This window comes from Amblyomma maculatum, chromosome 3, assembly GCF_055883805.1.
Source record: "Amblyomma maculatum isolate TAMU_Amacu chromosome 3, ASM5588380v1, whole genome shotgun sequence".
Classification (NCBI taxonomy): domain Eukaryota; kingdom Metazoa; phylum Arthropoda; class Arachnida; order Ixodida; family Ixodidae; genus Amblyomma; species Amblyomma maculatum.
The window spans coordinates 77426945-77449441 of NC_139346.1; the positions used below are offsets into that span (position 1 = coordinate 77426945).

A 22497-nucleotide genomic window follows, 5' to 3' on the forward strand; every position below is an offset into this window, starting at 1 on the left:
CTCACCACTGTACGTCGTACGTCGGCAGTGTAGTGGACGCCGGAATACTAAACCACAACCCTGGGGTATCGTGAAGTGGGCAGTTATAATACTACTAAGTAAGAAATAAATCAGGTTGAAACGGAAATGACTGCGATCAAAACAAAGAACCTGAGCATTACAGAATGGATAAATATATTTAAAGCTACTCTTCTCACAACAAAAATAGGCTGCACTAAGTTAAATTTCATGTACATTGAATTCCCTACAACGTATCCCATTTTAGTTCCACATATTCTCGTTAGGACCTCCGATAGGTTTCTTAACTCTTTGGAGATAGTCATGTTTGCATAGAAAGTTTTTTTTATTTCACTCCTTTCGAAGAGCAACGTTCAGCGATTCCTTGAATATTAGCTTGAAAGAGTAGGCTCTATATTCAAAGATCGCCTCAATAGCAAGTAGTGCAGTCTGGCAGAGTAAGATTAGAAAACTCTTCTGGGAAAACGTCCTTCGTTCTGAAGGTGAGGTGGTGCGGTTAACATCGCTCGAGAGTATTCATGCAGCAGTGGCCTAGTCATGGCAATGTCACCAGTCCAAGTACCCAGCTTTTTCCCGAGACAGGGAATGATATCGGATTCTAGGATCAGGTCCCGTTATGTCTAGGGGTCTATTCTGACCTCGTTTTCACAAACAGTAGTCTTACCTGCTCAATGCTTTAAGGATCCTGACGCTCATGATGATAATAGGAAAATACCTATATAGCAGGGGTGGGTTGGTAAGCATGTCTTCGTGCATTTGCGAATTCCAAGCTGGTTCGAGAGATACTACTTATCGGTGAGCACCATTTTGTTAAAGACGCAATCTCGGATGAGTTGCAAAGTCTCGGGAGAGTTTTCCAGTCTAGACGCCTTCATCTCATTCGTGAGTAGCAGCCTTCTCGTTCATTTGCGAAAATGACGTCCAAGGCTGTGTTTAACTGGTAGATCCATAGTATAGTTCCTAACATTGAGCTCATGGTCTGATTTTTAATACTTTTAGGAGGAGAGAAGATGGTGCGGGATTTCTCTTCGCCTATGGTCTATTTGCGGTCGCAGGTTCTGGTTCTTCTATATATCCCATTTCGCTAACGACCGTTAGAGCCACATATCATTTTAAATAGGTTGATAGCTCTATGAACGTGCCAAGTTTGACCCCTTCACCCTATTGGAACTGGGGGGATTTATTTGTTTGCATTGCGATAGTGCAGGGCACGTTTTCTGAGATCAACCAGCAATATTGCACTAATACGCAGAAAACAATTTATGGGGGAAACGAAGTTCCGTCTTTAAGATATGAGATGATAGCGTTAGCAACCACTCCACCTTTAAAGCCCTGCTTCAATAAAGTCGAATGATAATACCAGTGAGGCGTTAAAAAACGTGAAGGCAATAGTCCAGGCAGGTTGATTGTTATATATGACACCTCCTGCCAAATATAACGTCGGATAACTCTACAGTCTGTCAGTGCGTGACCAAGTAAGGCGCCAGCGGCGACGTCACAGCAATATATGGCCGTGAGTTTTCATTCACAGCGCTGATCCTGGCTCCGGCGCCGACGTCTAAGTTCGCAGTGAACGTTGCCTTTAAGGCCATAGCGTTAATAGCGCTTGTCTATGCGAAAAGTAGACAAAAAAGAATCAACAACATTGTTGTTTAGCAATAATAAAAAATAAGCAAACAGTGGCAACCGTGAGGAGCTTTAGACACCATTTTCGCACACTCTATGCAAACGTTTAATGAATGGCCCTTCATTGGGAAAAACGTTTTTAAATACGATAGGTTTTGGCACACTTTGCGGCACTCACTGACCAATAAAAGACGGTTTTTGCAGTGAAAATGCGGTACTTATACAACAGATGTGCAATACATATATGACATATTCTTATACTTTGTCTTATTTTGCAGTCGAGCGGAAGTGATACTTTGAGCTCGAACGCACTATATGCACACTTGCATATAGTGCAGGTACAAATCTCACGAGTGAACATAAATCTGTTTCGCACAAGGAGGTCCTGTTCAACATACTGAGCATTTAGGAGTGAGCAGCCAAAATTTTATTATAGAATTACGCCAATCGTATATAAGGTTAAATATGAAGAGGCTCAAATGGGAAATTCAGGAATATATGGGAAAATCTGGATTCCAAGGGAAAGAAAGCGTAGCACGTGGCGGCAGAAAGTTAGGTGGGCGGATGCGGTTAAAAAGTTCACAGGGGTCAAGTGGATGCAGCTAGCACAGAACCGGGTTAATTGGAGGAATGTGAGAGATGCCTTTGCCCTGCAGTGGGTGCAGTCAGGCTGAGGATGATGATGATGATGATTATGGTAATGATGATGCGAAACGCTCTTTCAAAATCCTGTAGCACAAAAGGTAATTACACCCGAATAGGCGGTAACTATTCATATTGCTTCTTCATTGAGTTGCCGTCAGTTTTAACACATTATGTGCGCATTGTCTGAAATATAATACCTATTTCAGTAATGTAAACATACAAAGGTTTCCCTCTGTTTCTAGGAACACGCTCAAAAGAGCCTGATATGTATGTGGCCCTTAGTACACATTAACATAGGAGTAATTGGTATATCTTATTTTAAAAATCAAAGTGGTGTAGGCAATGAACTAAGGCTTGGGCAGTTAAGTTATTGTTGCTGAGAACGTCACTGAAAGCAATGGTGGAAGATATTGTGCTCAGGCCGAACCTTGACAAGCCTTGTAACATAGTACGAAGTGTAAAACTAATCTCTGGAGAACACAACATCGACGATACGGCTCACGCCTAAACAATAGGGCACTCGTTTACGAAATCTGCAACCACGTATTCCTTTTGTACATACTGAAAAGGCGTTCATATTATTATTATTAAAGAGGAGTATAATTGTTAATTAGGGCTCTTTTCATTATTTATGCAGCACCCATTCCTACTACGACTACCAGAGCGCCCTGCCCACCTGCACTACACCTTCAGGGTCCCACAAACATGGTATGCTGACCAGAATCTGTGAATATTGTAACGCTTCATTATAATAACGCTACTATAAAAGCGTAACAGACACCCATTAAAAAGGCCCATTCTGCGCATATTTGCCCTTTTAGCGGCTGCTTTAGGACACCGTTGACGTAATGTGGAACTTTTGTAAGGTGCCGGATGAGAACGGACAGGTAAGGGCACAATGGCGCAAAATTTTGCCTGGTACTAAATTTTGCAATCTTACACAGGCTCAGGAGCTCGTTTCTAAGCCCTGTATCTGGGTCTATGGAAGAAGTACTCGAATATGTATGTACGCAAGACAAGAGGGGGATGGGATTTATCATCAACAAGATTTATACACTCGATTTGTGTTACGCGGCTTAGAAGCAAGAATCTTGAGCCGCATATTTTTGACAAAGACTACATATGGCTTGATATGCCTCGTACGGATCTTTATTGAAATTTCTGCATCAGGACCGCATTGATTATTTGTTTAGATCCCAAAACGAGTAAGAGACCAAATGAAATATTTCATGTCTATCACACAAGGAAAATACTGTGCGATGCTTTTTCACTTGCGGTTTACAATGTACAAAATACATAAATAAGACGCATTCAAAGTCTGCGCTTTGAAACAGCAGTGATTGAGATGTATATTCAAAGAGCAATGAAAGCAATATCAATATCATTGAGAAGCTTTTCCGAGATGAAGGGATACCGGTGTTTATAGTTAATAAAGGTAGATTTTTTAAAATTTGTTTTCGTTATGACGTCTGTTTTGTTTCAGCATATGAAGCAAGGGTGAACTCAATTTAGACACGCACACATACACAACAGCGACGGGGGCGTCCGGCGCGAAGAAAATGTTTTTGGAAAGATTAAAAAATCAATTTGATGAACCTTAATTTCACAATATGGTTCATAATAGCAATTTTATTATACGCTCGCGCATATCATTTAGTACTGTTTCTTACATCAATATTATCAAATCGTTTGCGTTCCAGTATGTTTATGGTCCTCTTGATAATGTGTCTGAAGGGCTCAAATGTGCGATTACCTTAAAGCGAAAGGTATACTGGTCTCGAAAACGGCGTCAGCGGGACGTTCGGACAGTGTGTGAAGTAGCGACGAAAATTTCTTTATAATGTAATTATGTTCAACATTCGCGTGCAATGAAAAAGTTCCAGCCAGAGGCTGCTGTGCGCTTCTCGAAATAAGCCCACTGAGAATTATAACAAAACTAAGCCTTACGCATATTTTTTATCCTTTCCATGCAAACAAGAGAAAACAATTGCTTTAGAATACCGCGTCAGTGCTATTATAACCTGCAAGGAGGTCGTATAAAGTAATAGGTGCTTAATTTGTGGGAAATATATTTTACAGATTAGACAGCAGCTACAGTCCTCTGCAGTATAAGATAGATCATTGAGGCAACGATGTTTTGTCAGAGTTGCGCGATATGCACAATTTGAAGTATGTTTGCTAGAGTATATGGAAAGCCGAATTGGGATGCACCTTTTATGCAAATTATTGAACAGTTTATGAGGTTCCTCTGTCACCTTTGAACTCAAATCTTGTAGCTTGTTGCGACGACTCGAACTGCCGACAACATGAACATAAAAGCTTGAACTTTTTGACATAGTGCGGGACGTTACGGGGGCCAAGGTCCTAGCGGGCTTAAGCCGATTGTTTGAATATATTTTATATATTTCCACCTCTTCGTATTATTGACTAGGTGTCGATATCTGCTCTGCATTACCCAAAAATAGGAATTGCAGGCCAATAATTATGCCTAAAATGTATAAGCGCAGCAAGGAATGAAAAGACTAATATAGCCCTAGAGAATCAACCAAGCTAGCGAAATGCATAGTCAGAGTATCATATTACTAATAGTTACTTATATATGAATGAAACTGGACCCGGATATTCGGGCCACTAATATGCAATAGCAAAATAGCAGAGGAAAGAGGGAGCCGCAGTGTATTCTGATGACACTCTTAGTACTTTACAATGACTGTGCCGATACCTTTCAAATATAAAACTTCTAGCTGGTGAAAATCATAAAACTACACCAAACGCATTTTAAACTGGATGCGAAACAAACTGAATTCTCTGGCTGCACGCCTGGTGCCCATCCGTGCACGGCGAATGGCATTATAGTGAACCGAACCCAACCAGTCAAAACTCGGCCATATCGCTCGAATGGTTTTGAGGGGAGTGATATCGTCCTCAGCATGGCCGATCATCCACATTCAACCTCTGTCCAACGAGTACCGTGAGCGCATCGCCGGCTTGTCCTGTTTTTGACCAAGGTTGGTCCGCACATGAGATAGTAGTGACCCATGCATGCGCCAACCGTGTCCAGAGGCTCGACAAGTCGGTGGTGCGTCGACAATATTTGTTGTCCTCGATAGCTTGTGAATGGGCCAAAGATTACTAATGCATGACCCGTGATCTACAAGTCATTTATTAGTGCACGGCCTCTGGTCTACGCATTTATCACCCGTGGTTCTGCCGTACATAAAATCGCTATTTTGGTAACATTTTTATATGAGCAGCATTTTCTCCCAACTAGCTCTGTCTTAATATTTGCGGCATTTTCAATCTGTAAAGATTGAAGTTCTTCAGAAATGTTTGAACTAGCGCATAAGCAAATTTACTAACATAAAAGGAATCACTGCGACTAAGGTAGATTCAAAAGTGATTTACTGGTCATTTTCCTCTGATAATCTAGCTGGTGAAAGATTTCTATATTCCAACAATAACCAATATGGCTTCAAAATTTTAAAGCTTATGTTGTTTTCCAACAATTTAGTCTGGAGTTCAGCTGTTAAACTGAGTTACAGATGTCAGTATTCTTCGCTCGTTGTACTCCCTATTCAATTTCTTCAATATTGTGAACCACAGTTTTTCCGCTATGGATGTGACCTTTAATAGACGCCTCCTTAAGCAGATACATGATGTAGCTCGACATGCAGCCGATGAAATAAAGAAAAAAACTTTTCACCTTCATTTTGTATTCTTAGCAAAAATACAATTCTCAAGTTAGGCAAATTAGCGGCACCTGCCATGTTGGCCACATTTTCTGGTCTTGAGACGTGATATAACCTATCGACAAATCGGTGTCCGCTAAATCTTACCTGCTTAATACCAGTTGCCAGAAGAATGATCCCGAGTTTCCAATAACAACGCCGACGCAGTACCTTATGGAGACGAATCCTTTGATGCTATTGCAATATGTCTTGCCCTTCTTTTACACAAGCGAATGTTCGGCTGTACGGCGCTCCTTCAGACAACAATTTCTCTATTAACGAGAAACCTCTATTAGATAAATATAATGTATTTGCTTCCATTGCGTCAGAGTGAGTGACAGTTAGTAGGCGTAGCTCTGACACGTGGTAGTTCACATGATAGTTAAGCGGGCGAGTTGGTGATACATCATCCAAAAAACAGCGCGAACAAACAGGGACGAAAGAAACCACAGGAACAAGCATTTTTTTCACGAGCTTTGCACACACACACAGCAACCAACGATCCAGGAAGCGCTTGTTCCTGTGGTTTCTTCCTTTCGTCCCGTTTGTTCGCGCTGTTTTTAGAATGAGGTAGTTCACACGCAGCATGGCCAAGCACAAATTGTTCGATGAGTTGTAGCGATACTACGAGAACATATGGCATGACAAGGGCTGCCAACTACAGCTTTTTTCAAACGGTAGGGTGTAACAGCAATCCAGCTTCTAGGACCATCGGTGATACGTCAGACATTATGCTATACAGCCGCGTCTATAGGGCTCAGTAAAGCGTGTGGTTTCTACGTGGACATAGGCCACGAACCACCGCGGGTTCGAGCGTCGCGCGAGCCGAAGCCCCGATCAGCCGTCACCGCGCGCGCACTCAACCTCCACCGGGAGGAGAGCACTTCGCTGCAAGGACACCAGCCTCCAAGTTCACAAAGGAGACGTTTATTGAAACGCCATCCTCCAGCGGCACACACACACACACGCACACACATACACAATATACAAAACGCACAAGTGACACGGAGTGCGCCGCAAGCACGCAAGGGCGTGCAGTGATCTCTCTCTCGCAGTGACCAGAGGGTTCCTTTGAGAGAAAATGGGCAACCACCGCAAGGTACGCCTGTCGCGGATCGTTGGATCACGATCGACAGGCTCGAGTTGCGCTCTCAGGTACGACCCGGAGCAGACGAACTCGAGTACACACTGGTCTGCGCGGACAAAGGCCGGCAGACAAGAACAGTAGCGTACGCACCTTACGATGTCTCGGAGGAGTCTCTCCCTGGGCCCCGCTCGGAGGGTCGCGCGAGCGCGGCCCTCGAAGCGGTGCCGTGTTCCCGCCAAAAGGCGCCAATGGGAACAGCCACTGGGACGCCAGGGCGGAGCTGTGGCCCGAACGACAGTGACAAGTCGTCCGAGCCCCTCTCCGCCGCCTCAGGCGGGAGAAAGGGAACGAGGAGAACAACTGGGAAGCGGGCGGCGGCCGCGCAAAGGGCAGCCGCAGCAAGCCCGAATCCCACAAGCGAGGCATTACAGATCACTATAGGTCCAGTGGTCTTTGAAATATCCGGGTGCTTACGACTGAATGGTAAGGATGGTGCGAGATTCGACGCTTTAAAAGATTCGTGTTTAAGCGACGCACAGTGTTTTTATACGCAATGCATCCGCAAGAGGAGCTAGAGACGGGATTTATTGATGCTATAGCGCCATGCCGTTTAAGGTGCGCTAAAGCGTTTACTAAATATGTGCACTCTGATGTCTTTGTTAGTTATCTTGCGAGATAAGCGCAGGAAAAGCACTCCATATTTTTTGCTACAAAATCGCTTCTTCTTACAAGCGTATGCTCATAAATACTACTAAACGCATGTTGCAATAACATAAAAAATGCTTCGTTTTTTTTTTCTGCTAGGGACGATTTTTTGCCTATAGCAGCACAGAATCAGTTGGATATCGACGAAACAAAAGAGATGTGGAATTTAACTCGTAAACTAGAACTGCACGCAATGTTTTCATTCAAGTATTTCTAGCAACAGCCACTGCAAACATTACAATAAAGGAACATGAGGAAACTCTTTTTGCTCAGCGAAAATTTCATTGCTAGATCTCAGTATACGCCTATTCTACACATCTAATGTGCAGTGAGTTTTCGCGGCGATAAGAGGTCTCTAAACGCCGAGGTAAGAGTTGAAATCGGCAGAAGCATACAAAAGCTGTTGGAAAGAATTATATATGCGAAGGAACTTCATTCACTGTTTTGTGCTTGAAATATTGCTTTCAGTAAACTTGGCTCATTAACCTCCGAAAATATGACATATAAAAGAGTCTCAACTTTCAGGCATTTAAACGTGGTTGGTTGTACTAATGTTCAAGTTTTTTTAGTCATATTGATTGCAGACTCCATTTACGCATTTATAAGCGACTTGCACTACAATGTGTACGGCGGCTGTCCATGCGCTAACACTATTGGCTTCATTGTGCGTTGCCTCGCGAACAGTCTATCCACTTTCAAGCCAGTGCGAATTTCATTTACGTGGCTTGTATGTGGCCTCTTCTGCAACATGTTTCAGAATGCGCAAAGAACCTAAAATGAATGAAGCTTATTTAGAAAGTGAATCAAAATAGAGCGGATTTGGGACAAGTGAGTGCGTTCATGCAAATCAATGAAGTCTAGCTAGTTTAGACATTTCGGAATGCATTTGTAAGGACTGCAATATGGGAATTATCAATACAGCTGTATATCATTTTTATTACTTCTTTATGTGGGCAGTGCCTGAACTGAACTTGTCATATATACTAAAAATAAATATTTCAGGACATTGCTGTAATTAGGAGGTTGCCACCAAGCTTACTCGCAATTCCACAGACAGAAGGGCAGTTCGATATTTGTAGGCAACCTCTAGCTACACGCAGATATGTTTTGGCTATCTTGGACGGTCGTACCAATGAAACGGAAGTCCGCTTTAAATATTAATTATAGAACAGCCCTTTGTGTCATACCACAGTTCTTTTCCAGAGATTATCAATCATCACATCATGCTTTCGATCCTTGCCCATTCCTGTAATATACGCTGAACGCCACCTCTTGAGTTCGGGTAGTAACTTAAAATAAGCGTTCGTTTTGTGCTTGATTATACCGAAACATGATAACGTTTCTGACTTTTTGTCCTGCTTTCGTAGCCTTTGCTCACTTGAAAACGTGTGAAATAAATAGGATATATATTTTTTGTTTTAGAAGCCTGTTGGATGCTCATATCGGTGTGAAGAACAGCCAAGCTTGGTGCCTAAGAACACTGAATGCTATGTAAGTTAATTTTTTACCCCGAATGCCGTTTCGAAGACCTGCCCGTAGAGTCTTTCCTTATAGCTTCTGGCGTCTTTTTGCTCGCGTATACATAGCATTATGTTAGAAAGTACATTTTTTTTTGTTTGCATATACCTTGGCAAAAAAGGACCCTTGCGAACGAACTGGATGTCCTTTATAACGCAGATGTGATATGAATTTGTGATTAAATTTAAAAGATGTGATACACAATCTCTGTCTTGTATTTTTACCGTAATGTCCCTAGCCATCTCCCATCCCAGTAAAATAGCAATACTTGGTTCGCAGGAAAATAAATGTGCAATATCCGTCAAACTTGTTTTGTGGCCACCTGAACCGCTCCGTAACAAAAGGGAGGAAGGTGGGAGTGAAAGCGGCAAGAGGAAAAGGGGTGCCGTAGTGGAGGGCTTGGGAGTAATTTCGATCACCTGGAGATCTTTACCGTGCACTGACGTCAAACAGCCCATAGATGGAACTACGTTTCGCCTCCACCGAAACGCAGCCGCCGTGATATCGATTACATAAAAACCACCTTCTCATCACCCAACCTTCTTATCAGTCGTAAACTGTGGGCATCACAATTTGCTAAATGTGCACCATCATGAGTCACGATCAAACAAAAAGAAAAAAGAGATTTTGTTAATTTATTTCCCATTTTCACAACAACAACGTGAAGGACAGTAGTGCAGAAAGCAAAGCCGCTGAGAAAACAATAGCAAGCATTCTTTTCATTTTACAAGCTGAAGAAAGTCTGTGCTCTGTACGGGTGAGGAAGGTCGATACTTCAATTTACATCACCTGCAGCGCCAACTGGTACTTTGTTGCAAAACGACCACTGTATGCCTCATTCCCAATGGCGCCAGACCTAGCTGTAGTGAAAACCCATTGGTGTTCTTTTTCGAAAGGCGTGTATTCAGAGCCCAGTTTAGCGTTCATTTGTGACTGCCTTTTTCGCGGCCAGTGCTGCTGCTGCTTTTTTATGCGCGATGAAAGCTACCGTTTTAAAATTGGTTCACAGGAAGGGAAAGGCGCAGTAACTGTCACACTTGCTCTGTGGACACCCGAACCGCGCCGTAAGGGAAGGGAGGAAGGTGGGAATGAAAGTGGAAAGAGAAAGAGGAGCCGTAGTGGAGGGCTACGGAGTAATTTCGACCACCTGGGGATCTTTAACGTGCGCTGACATCGCACAGCACACGGACGCCACTTCGTTTCGCCTCCATCGAAACGCAGCCGCCGCGTTTCCAGAACGGCTTTCGCGTTATGCACGCAGCAAGCAGTAAAAAGTTACTTTTTATGTCTTGCGAGCGAAATAACATCCCGAGAATAAAGTTATAACACCTATTGCAAAGTCATGCCAGACGCAAACAAACCATGCATATTTCCACCCCTCTCTATATATTTGTGTGGTCACTAATACTTTCGACACCCCACCTTTTATGAATTTGGGTTGACGAAGGGTGAGCAATCACTCGTGATATTACGATAATAATATATTGATTCCGTTCTATCTGAGGAAACTACTTTGATAAACGTTACTATAGGAAAACATTATTGCCGCAAATATACGCTAACAGGCTTATCGCGACAGTTCGGTACACTACTACAAGAGGAACTGTTATTGTAATAAACTTTTTTCTTGTCAATGCTTTCATTGAATCCTATTTAATATATGCCTTCCATTTTTATCCTTAGGAGCACCATAGATCCTTCTTTGCGTAATGTATACACACAAATAGGCATAATTTGGCACGATATTTTGACAAGACGCGTCCCTGCCCCAGGACTAACTCTATAATGCAAGCCTTTGAATTCCTAGTTCCTCATGTTTAGAATATCTGCAACGTGTAGCAAAAATGCGTATATAGTCACTTGCCTAAACGAACGTTTTATATAATATTTTGTGAATATAAATGATTATGTTACCGTTTTTATATTCAGACGTTATTCTTCCTTCTGCCTTAGCTCTTCCACTATGCTGTACTTTTTGTTTGGTTTACTTTGCCTTTTGATTGTCTTATTCTTTTGCACGCGATCATCTTTAAAGCTCGAAAATGTCCTATATCGCCTGCAATTAACACTCACAAAACCAGCTAAATTGAAGCGTATATCTAATACATTTCTTTAATATAATGTGGGGCTCTTATCAAGCAATGTGATGTTTAACTTTTAACGAACAAAACACATTTTACGCCACCCTATACAGCAGACAAAAAATCGAAATATGCGGTTATATATAATACCTACCCTTTGTGATAGGCATAACTTGATGCAACTGCAATTATTTATTCAGTTGCAATTTTCTCGATGCCTGCTGACGTCTCAGTTTTCTGCTCGATTTTAGGTCATCACAGTACCAGAAGCCAAGAATATGGAGAGGTACAAACCGTACAGCTGCCGACTTGGTAAATGCAATTCATTCGGAGATTGCTTGCCCACCGGACAAAACGAAACGTGCGTTCGTGTGGGAGATTTTAATTTCCGACAATAAATTCTTGTCTTGGCAGCCTTCCTTCATTTTTGATTACCGTTTGTGTAATGAAATTATAGTAAAATCAAGTGAACATTTCTAATATCTCAAGAATTGTGACATAATAGACATGACAGTTTGCATATTCTAAACTGTCTTGCTTATTCCTCTTCTATACACAACCAATATGCGCAATATCAGCGATAATTTTAAAGTTTAAGTTGAGTGAATTGCTTTTTCGCCATTCAGATGGCTACATATAGGGAGTTGTCAACCAAACAGGATTTAATAGAGGCAGAGCGCAAACAGACAGCTTGTGTTTTAGTTTAGTTCACTGCGCTTTCCTCACATACAAAAACTACATGATAGTGGTTTCATAAGAAGACGAAGGTGTAAAAGAACGTAATGAATTGTAGATCTATAGAAGCAACGATGAGTATCTTGACGCGCGATGCTTTTGAGGTATTTGTTGGGTAAACAAGTAATATAGATGATGGTGAAGATTTAGCATTCATTTAAGGGGCTATTTTGGTCATTTAAGCTTTATGTGCGATTAAGAAGAAATCAACCCAATTTTTACCGCCTACGTACGCCGCAAGTGGCCCTTTTCGCAGGAACTTCACGACAACCAATAAAATATGAACAAAGCCACCTTACAAAGCTCATGAGAAAATGTAATGCCGTGCTAAAAAGTGCGTTTGTTGTTTTAAGCATACATGTGCGCTTCTTTCGCAGAAATGATCTGCCGCCGCTCAGTTCAACAGGCTGTACAGAAAGGCAAAATAGAGGAATGGGACTCAGTAGTACACCACTTCACTGCTTCTCCTTACTATTCTTTTTTGCCGCGTGATATACGTCAAGAATTTCATTGAATAATTCTGCTGGTAAATAGAATATACATGTTTCTAGTCGAAGAGGAAGTACTGCTTCACAGCGATCAACCAGTCAATAAAGATTTTACATTGCTCAAATAATAACGAATCAGTCCAAACTGAGATTACACTTAGCATTTGTTAGAGATGAGAGTCGCGTGCCACACGGCGAATCCTCGACTGCTTCGACGCCCTTTCCAATTAGGAATGAAGTGCCGTTCAGCGAACGGTCACGCATTCGGAGGATGAGGAAGACAGTTTATTTACATCTTTACATGGATGACGAAGGAATGAGAATGCCCGAATACACTCAGCGTTTTATGACGCACTCAACCTCCAGTTTCCCTACGCGACTGCAGCGCGCGCTCTTCCCTGCGAGATAGTTCCCCGACATAGTACGCCACAGCACTGTACTTGCCATGGCGGGGGTTGGGGAGATAATGTTGCAATATGCCTGCGTCCCTTAACATTCATTGAAGAAGACGACGTTCAATAACATTAGTTAGTTTGGTCTATGTAAAATAGATTGCCCTGCAGGAAGACAGAAGGAGCTGGAGAAGCGGTGATTGGTGCTAAGAAGAATGATGGAACTTGCCGGATCATTCACGCAAGTCATCTGCCGTTGTGTGCTGTGTTTCCTGGGATAACTTTGTTGCCACGTATTAATATTTTGCCTGGCATTCTTCATGGTGCCCCATCATCCCTTGTCATTTATCTTGCAGTCTACGTATCACAAATTGTGCCTAGCATTATAGGCAAAGAAAACATGCCCTCTACTCCATATCTCATTCCAACTTTAGACGGTGCGACATTCTATGAACAAGTACAATGGCAGTATGTTTTTTTCTACTGAACGTCTCATGAGCATGCTATTTGTTAGTTGTCTTTACTTTTGCCATCACCTTATTACGCGCAAGCACGCTTAACTCAATTTTTCTGCCTGCTCGTAGGAGCTCGTCTTTATGGCATGCCCGCCAGAGGTAAAAATAGCTGGCCCTGTTCGTAAAACGGCCGAGCCACACCTGACTAGCTGGAATGCATGCATTTAAAATATAGCAAAATTTCTTCAATTTTGGTGCGAACTTCTAATGGACGTGATCATCCCTAGAATTCAACCTTAGATCGTGAAACGGAACTATATAATCTGGCTGGGTTTCGTGTGTGCAGTTAATGCCTTTTGCACCGTCGCAAAAAAATTATTCAAATGTATTCGAGTGCTTCGACAGGTTCGGCGTTTTAATGAAAAAATCTAATCATTCACATATCTAACAACGTTTTTTACAGTAGCTCCGACGATACTCTTGATAGGCTTGTCGACATAACTCAGATTATTTCATTTGAATTGGTGCCACGACTCCTGCATTTTGCAAAACGCAATGTGCCCTCAAACTAAAATGATGGACTGAACGTGTACGGAGAACAGCTAAAAAAAAAATATGCCCCATATATGACAACATTGCGAATTAACTTTTTGTCGTCGTTTTCAATTGTTATATATTTGTGAACACATGTAGGGGGATGTTTATGCGGAAGTGAACAGTACAAGTCTTGAACATTTATACTTAACGCTCTACAGACGCTTGAGTGTGTCGTGACAAAAATTCTTCAAGAAAAGACGAATCGTTCACATGATAATCAGCATGCCAAGGCCCATGTGCCAAGGACCCTATGCTCCCTTTAGACAGCTTGCTGCCTGCTGATGACATGCCAGCAGTTATGATTTTGATGACATAGCACGCGACAACGCCGCCCGAAAGATCGCCTCAAGTCTTCCCAGATTTCCAAAACGTCGTTACGATCATCACGATCGAGACGTTCGCTATCGGCCTGATTCACTCGACCTCTTCTGGGTTGCGGCCAGCCGTGTGGACCTATACGAAGAACTCATGCATAGTTACACGGACTCCTACCGTGTCTTGCAGCACCCGATGGACGTGGCCTACACAATCACGCTCCTGTCTCTAACGTCAAACGCCAATGCACTGCTTACACAACTTGTCCAGGTCCCTTGTCTTAAGGCCTCCTGTTCCTGATCCTCGGTTTAGCAAGCACCTGGAATGTGTTTATTACGCTGGGATAGTGCTAGGGTGTGTAGCCGAGATGTCGCTGGACAAACAAGGATGTTTGGGCGCAGGGTCAAGCGAGGGAGCCGCTGACGCTACAGTGCTGGTGGGCGCTGGAGGTCCGGAGGTGCTCCTGATTTTGAAGTTAGACCCTTGCCACTTGGGAACTCTCCGTAAGAATTTTATCTGGTTGTAATTTTCTGCATCAATAATTTATAACACAGATCTTGGTACAACATGGGTACATAGATGTATCACACAGTGGTGTCATATCATACACTTGGTGATGTGCATTGCGTGATGCAGTTACTTCGTACAGTCTTTATTTGTTGATAGCATACAAATACCATACTGCATTTCGTTCAATACGGAGTGAGAGGCCAGGAGAGCAAAACATAAATAACGAAGACTACTCGCAAATGACAGGATATTCATTAAACACTTCAAACAGGGTCTAATGGTTCTCAAGCATAAACGTAGAGAGTACAGCGTCTTCGTAACAACGGTGCATAGTGACAGCGAAACATTGATGGCATAGAGAAACTTGAGGCATGGATGCTGCCTGTCATGGGGCATACACATGGAGACACACGAACACCAGCACCTGGCATAGGTGTGCAGAGCGCTCAGCTTAGTCGAAGAAATGAAAAAAAATTCTATTGAGGGCCGCCAAAAGATATTTCTTGGATATTCTGTATGGTTCCCGCCACAGCATGTAAGGACTTGCAATCGCTGGTGTTGGACTGCGCTTTTAAAAGGTGGCCCAAACGGCACCAGAAGATACTACATGCAGCGCGCAAAAGTTTGGATCAAGTAGAAATGGCCATGAAACAAGTATAATGACACATTTCAAAATGGATAAACAGAGGCAAATTACACAGTAACTGAATTGTAGCTAGCAGAAGAGGACAGCTTAGTAAGTCTTGAAAGCACTTAAATGCATGTAAACCAAGCACCACAGAGTTGGGCTATGTCATAAAAGATGAAACGATATTTAAATGGGCATAAAATGGAAGAGGCATTTAAACAGCAAATGTCGCATCTGGAATAAAAGTAAGCCTAAGTAAGAAGGAAGAGCAAGCTATTCAGGGAGGTGATAACAAGATCTCAAAATTTATTTGTGGAATTATAGAAGACAAACATAGCCATGGGTAATGCGCTTTTACACCAGTGATCATACCATAGCATATTCATGAACATCATTTATCCAATTGTTCATTCATGCATATTTTTATTTATTTTTTGATAAAATTATGGGCAGCCTCCTGGGCTAAAAGCTAAATATGCAGCTTGACAGGGCCCAGGAAGCCGTTACAAGGGGCCAAGAGGCCGTTATCATGTGGGAATTAAAGGGGGTAAAAATGTAGAAGCGTAATATGTGCTGCGCTACACCTTTTCATGTACCCTTGACTTCCTGAAATATTTGAAATAACCATTCTTTTCATCTCAAGGTTACCTCTTAAGGCTGAAACAAGCAAGTGGGCCTTCTTTGCAACTGAATAATTGTTGCCGACAGGTTAGTGTTAAATTTACACATAAACTGCGATTCACAACTTTCGCGGACATTATTTGTCTTAAAGTATAATTGGAGTAAATAGCTATGAAGTTATGCAAACAATGTCAGGGGATGCGTTAGGGTTTTGAAAATAGATATGACTAAGTTCACGTGTGTGATCCGCAGGCAATTGAATTCCGAATGGTGTAGCTTTTTGTGCAACTAACTCAGCCCTCTTGATGCCACGATTCAAGCGCTAGATATAGCGAGTGCTGCTGCATTAAACATTACTTATTATATGAAGCGAGAAGGTTGCCGCATTGATATTGTAGCAATCCAGAAGAAGAGCAAACACATAGAAGACAGGGGAAAAGACGTTGAGAAATACGTTGAGATTCTCGTTCCGGTGTCGGAATCGCAGCCGTTGACCAGCTGTGTTCTCGGCCTCCTCGACCTGTGCAGCGCTCCGACGTCAAACCCCCCGTCATAACAACTTCGGGGCAGGCGCTGGGTACGAATACCCTCACGACGCATCCTTAACCGGTGGAGCCTCGCCGGAGCCGTCGCCTCGCTGGTCTTTCTCCTAATCCTCCGAGAATGCAGCAGACAACTGAGGAGCCCAGAATATCAACGTAAAGCATTCTGTCCCCGTCTCGTGATGTATAACCAACTGCCTCAAACGCGACGCGACCATTTCGAGATCGTCGTTCATTTGCCGGTCAAGCAGTGTTAGATGCTGATGAGTGCCTCACTCGATTTTGACGTGTGAGCAGCTTCAACTATGGGATTCGGTGGCGAAACTCGCCAATGTGGTACTCTTCTTGACGCATACCGCCTTGATGCGGTACGAGAACCACGAAGACACTCTGACCACATGGGAGGGCTTTGTAGAAGCTATCAAAGAAAATTTGGCGTTCTAACTGCAAAGAGGAAGTTGCTCATAGAGATCAGGCAGCAGGTGAGACTTGCATCACATACATCGAGGCAGTACTTACATTACGCAAAACCGTCGACAGTCGGATGACCGAGGAAGACAAGGTAGGTCATCTGATCAAGGGCATTGCGGAAGAGATCTGCCACTTCCTCATTGCCAAAGACAACTTGCGTTCGGTAACCGATGTTATTCGACACTGCTTGGCATTCGTGACCCTCAAGACACGCCACATTACACAAAGTTTGGGCGGCTGGCAAATGTTACTACCGTGGCCAGCGCCGAAAAATATTCATCCTCAAGTCTCCTGTGCGCCATTTGTGAAATCGTTAGGGATGAAATTTCATGACGTGAACTGCTTGCCCGGCCTCCCACTGCCTTCGCGGATGAAGCATACGCATTTGCAGTCCACGCACGTATGTACCCACCAACGTCCATCTATACACCAGCCAATGACACCGACTTCGCTTTCTGCTAAGACCTGGACACCCCGCGACCAAGGCCCAACCAGATTTACCGGCAATTCTCTTCTCAGCGCAGAGACCCTTGGTCCTACTCCAACCGTACCCACGCCTACGACGGGAAGCTACGTCGACCCGGAACTTACATTTAAATATTCGTCGCGTCCTACCTTGCAAGAGTCCACTGAATTAGCGCAGCTGTTTGATCGACCTATTCCCTTGGACTACCGGTGTGGTGTTACGGTTAACGTTTCCCGCTACTGCAATCGGCGCGCATCGTTCAGGAATCCTCCGACGGCACTAAACCGACGCGCCGTCCAGCCCTGAATAGACACCTATCGGCAATTACATCCTCCATGGAGGGGCGGTTTGCAAAACGAAGGGTTCCGCAGCCATACTTCAGCGTCTGAATATGGTGGGTCACCGTCTCCGTCATTTCGTGTGCGCCGTACCCCGTCAACACAGCGCCGATCTCCGCCATCCTTGCAAGAAAACTAGCCAACACAGCCAATGAAGGTGAGGTCGCTGGACAATATGCGCTGCTACCTATTATTCCTCTGTCTGTGTACATGTTAAAGAACAAGTTTAATGTGCTTGTCAACGGTTTGCCTACGACGGCGTTGGTAGACACTGGTGCTCCTGTTTCACTAAGGAGTTTAGATTTTATGAACCATTTGAGGAACAAGGTTATGTTTGCTTGGGACGAAGCCGCTAATGTTTATAGAGTGGGTGGAGAGTTATTGTATCCGGTCGGGGTATGCAGCGTTAAGGCTTCTTTGGGGGGCACAGTATTTCCGGCGGACTTTGCACTATTGCCCCGATCTACACACGACGCAATCTTGAGTATTGACTTCCTGCTTACGTCTGGCGCTACAGTTGATTGTCGAACGGGAGCGCTAAGTGTTAGTGGTTCTCTTCCTCGTGAACTTTTGGAAAAGACGTCAAATTATGAAAATGTTTTGTGTGTGTGTGATGAAGTCGTCGTACCTGTACATTCTGCAGTGTGCGTTCAGGTGTCCTGCTCTCGTCTATTAATTGCTTTTTTGAGTTTACTGTGGCACCTCTTAATTTACAGTGCGTAAACAAGAATGTATTATTAGCGCATTGCTTGGTTTGAGCGAAATAGGGCCTTCCAGGATTGTGGACTGCGAATTGCTCGCCGGACCCGTTTGTTTTTCCAGCGGGCACAAAACTAGCTTGATGTAGCGCCGCTCTCCCGAATTATATGACTCTCGTTAATCCTTCTCTTGATAACCCCGAAACTAAACAACCTGCTCACGAGAAGCTTCTTCCGGTGATCAGCGCATTGTTGAACATCTCACAACGACAGAGGTTGAAGAAGCTCTTGTCCCAGCACGTGTCCGTCTTTGATTTCGCGCAATCTGACGACTCTAAACGTTTTCCGCTGTCGCGTGCACGCCACAGGATTGACACCGGATCCGCCCATCCAATCCGCCAGAATCCGTACCGCTTGTCTCCGTCAGAGCGCAAGGTTATCACCGAGCAAGTTAAAGACATGTTGAAGAGGGGCATAATTGAGAAGTCCTCCAGTCCTTGGGCTGCTACGCAAGGGCTGGTAAAACATAACAGATCATGGAGGTTCCGCATCGACTACCTTCGCCTCAACTCCATCACTAAAAAGGATATGTATCATATCCCGCGCATCGACGATACCTTAGATTGCCTTTTCTCTGCATCTTACTTCTCTTCAATTGATTTGCGATCGGGGTGTTGGCAGATTCCAATGGACCCCATTGAGAAAGAAACAACTTTATTTGTTACGCCGAATGGCCTATTTGAATTCAATGTGATGCCCTTCGGCCTATATAATGCGCCGGCCACTTTGGAAACATTTATGAACACAGTATTGCGTAGCCTTAAGTGGGAAGTCTGCATGTGCTATTTAGACGACGTCATTTTTGGCTGGACTTTTACTGAACATAACACGCGACTAGTTATTGTTTTAAATTGCCTACAGAAGGCTGGCCTTGTCCCGAATTCTAAAAAGTGCCGCTTTGGTGAGCGTCACCTGAGCTCTGCAAGAACCCGCCACCGTGCCCGCGACCGATTTTATTGGCCGAAGGTGCGCCAGACGACTGAGCGATGTGTGGCAAGCTCACTGAATTCCAACGACACAAACATCCTACGTCAACGCCACACGGCCTGCTGCATCCCGTGACTCCACCACATGGTGCATTTCAAAAGTTGGAATCGACCTTATGGGTCCCTTCCCGAAATCTTCCGATGGAAATCGCTGGATCGTCGTTAGTGCCGACTCACCCGCTACTGCGAAACGGCCACTCTTCCTTCAGCCACCGCTCAACAAGTCTCCATGTTCTTAGTTCCGTCATGATGCGCCATGGAACTCCGCGAGTGATCATCAGTGATCGAGGTCGGCAGTTTACGGCAGATGTCGAATAGCTTCTCCGTTTGTGATCGTCACATTTTCGACCCTCCCCACCATACCACCCAGGTGTGCGTAATGCTGTCCAAAGTAATACTCGTCGCCGGGACGGAACGAAACTTAGCGATGGGTTGCATCATAGCGGCACTTGCGGTCTTCCTGGCTAGCCTCCGTGTTGACGCGAGCAAGCCGGCGAGATTTGGCCACTGGAGAAATGAACTGCTCAGGAAGAGAGGATGAGGAACTGGCATATGTAGAAAGGAAAGAGGCATCAAGAAGAGTAGCGAGAGAACGGCCGTAAATGTGGGAAAATGAGGTGTAACTTGTGGTCCGCTGTACAGCCGCATTGTAGGCGAACGTAACAAAAGGAAGTATTACGTCCCAGTTTCGGTGGTCCTGGTGGACGTACAGTCGTGAGCAAAAGTGGTATAGCCAATAGATATAGAGAACCCAGCGGCCATTTCTCTCTTATCTAACACCCGATGTGTCCCGAGTGTGTCTAACGAAGATGGTTCAAGGTACCATAAAATACACTCTTCAAGCTGCAAGAGCAAGAATCTTTTTGATCCGAATTGTGTTGGACAAGCAGTTAGGGGAACATGAGAGAAATTTCTCGTTTATTCAATTGTTGAATGTCGACAGTTACGATAAGTTACTCGCAACTTAGCGAAGAAGCATATGATATCGCTAAATATGTCGATTTTCAACACAGACGAAATAGAGTAATTTTTTGAAATATTTCTCTTGTTTTGATACTATCCAATTCCGATTTACAAGACACAATTTTTTGACTGCTGCAAAACATAGCTCTTTTGTCGTATTATGAGAGAGGAGCTTTCAAAACTAATTGCGAAATATCCCAAATGTTTCTACATTCCGAATATTTTAGGGCAATATCATGAGATATATAGCTGAAGTCACATTTTTAAGGGTTGAAAATTTTCATGACCAACGTCGATGTGTATTTTTTGTTACGGAATGTTTCACAGCTACATGCAAGGTTATGCATGCTTGGTAGCAATCTCTGCCGCTGCGTTTGTTTAACAAGCAATGATATGGAGGCAACAAAATGCATAGGCTTTTTTTATTCATAATAATTGGTATATTCATGTATACTTCCAAGACGAGAGTAATGATTTTATACTTCGGCGTCTTCGCAAATGAGTATGCTACTAATTTCGAACAGCCATGTGAATAAATATTGGCTATTGTCTTGTACGTTCATCGCAAAAAAATGGGAAGCGAGCGTTTCGACAAAGTTCATTCTCCTAGAATAAAAGGTGTGGTTAGAAGGCATCTTCGGATCTCTTAGTCGTAATGGAATCTCCGTTCGAATCACATTTACCGAGTGTGCAGTGATACTGTATGTTAAACTCCATTACTCAGGCTACTTTCCATGAAATCATCTAAAAGAAAACTACAATTGATAGCATTAATGCACACAAAAAACAAGAAGCTAGGTTATCTCACGAGATAATATAATGTGCGGTGCATATTTATTCTTGTGTGTCGACATTTTTGCTCCCTTATTGCTCGTCTGAGTACTGGAAATATTTGTGCAGATCTATTGCACATTACAAGTTGGTGGTTCTCCAATTCGAACACACCAGATCCATTTTAAATGAACTATTGCGGCAGCTGGATGAGAGTAACTAAGGTATGCCTGCTATATTCTTTAGAAATTCCGATATCGTAACAGTTCTGTCAAGTAGGCGTTGTAATATAAAAGCATTATGGGTAGAGTGTATGTAGCTCATCATCTTACAATCGTAGTTGTCAGTGTGCCAGTAGATGTTTTCAAATATTTACAAGAAATATAACCATGATATTTCCGCAAGTTCTGGCGACAAACCAAGGTGTCAACCAGTAAGGCAAGGACCAGGGCATTATGAAAAAGGGGTTTGCCAGGAGTGGATGCCAGGTGAAGCGGGTGGCTGAGTTCAGGACCGCTCCACGCGATCAGCGCTTTTTGTTATTGCTGATGTACCCCGAAGACGCAGCAGCAAGTGGCAGCTTCGCGCGAGTTATTAAAATGTCCGATTTAACTAAAACCTAAAAATTTTTGCCCGATGGTGTGTCTCGGTTCCCATCCAGTGCAGAAGGAAACAATAATTATGTTGAAATTAAAGCTGTTGGAGTATAAAATAACAATTCATGTTATTAGCAAATGAAATTATTGTGAAGAGAAATTTCACAAATAATTTCGTAATGAAACGCGCCTTCGGCCAGTGAATTGGCGCTGCGCAAATGTTAGACTAATGCCATACGAAAACTTTTTTGTCATTTCCATCGAATGACATTCGTTAGGGCAATGCCATTTTTCGTGCGCGCTGCTACACGACCAAAATTATTGAGATTTGCAACTGATGACCATTGCGATGGACAGAAAGTGGCAGATATAAAATATTGTACTACATGCTTTAATATTTGCGACCTTTAAACGAAAACAACATTAAAATATGTACTGCACTTACTAATACATCGTA

At 43.3% G+C, this 22497-nt stretch overlaps 1 protein-coding gene across 5 annotated transcripts in view; it reads left to right on the plus strand.

Annotated features, from left to right (window-relative positions):
- The window catches only part of LOC146195026 (evasin P1180-like), a 34639-nt gene extending 22807 nt beyond the window's left edge, over window positions 1-11832 (plus strand). For all 5 annotated transcript variants that reach the window (XM_084597627.1, XM_084597624.1, XM_084597625.1 and 2 more), the window contains 3 exons: window positions 2927-2997; window positions 9232-9300; window positions 11660-11832. In XM_084597627.1, coding sequence (XP_084453753.1) covers window positions 2927-2997; window positions 9232-9300; window positions 11660-11806 — 287 coding nt within the window. In that variant the 3' untranslated portion in view covers window positions 11807-11832. The remainder of the gene's footprint in view (window positions 1-2926; window positions 2998-9231; window positions 9301-11659) is intronic.
- The last annotated feature ends 10665 nt before the right edge of the window (window positions 11833-22497 follow it).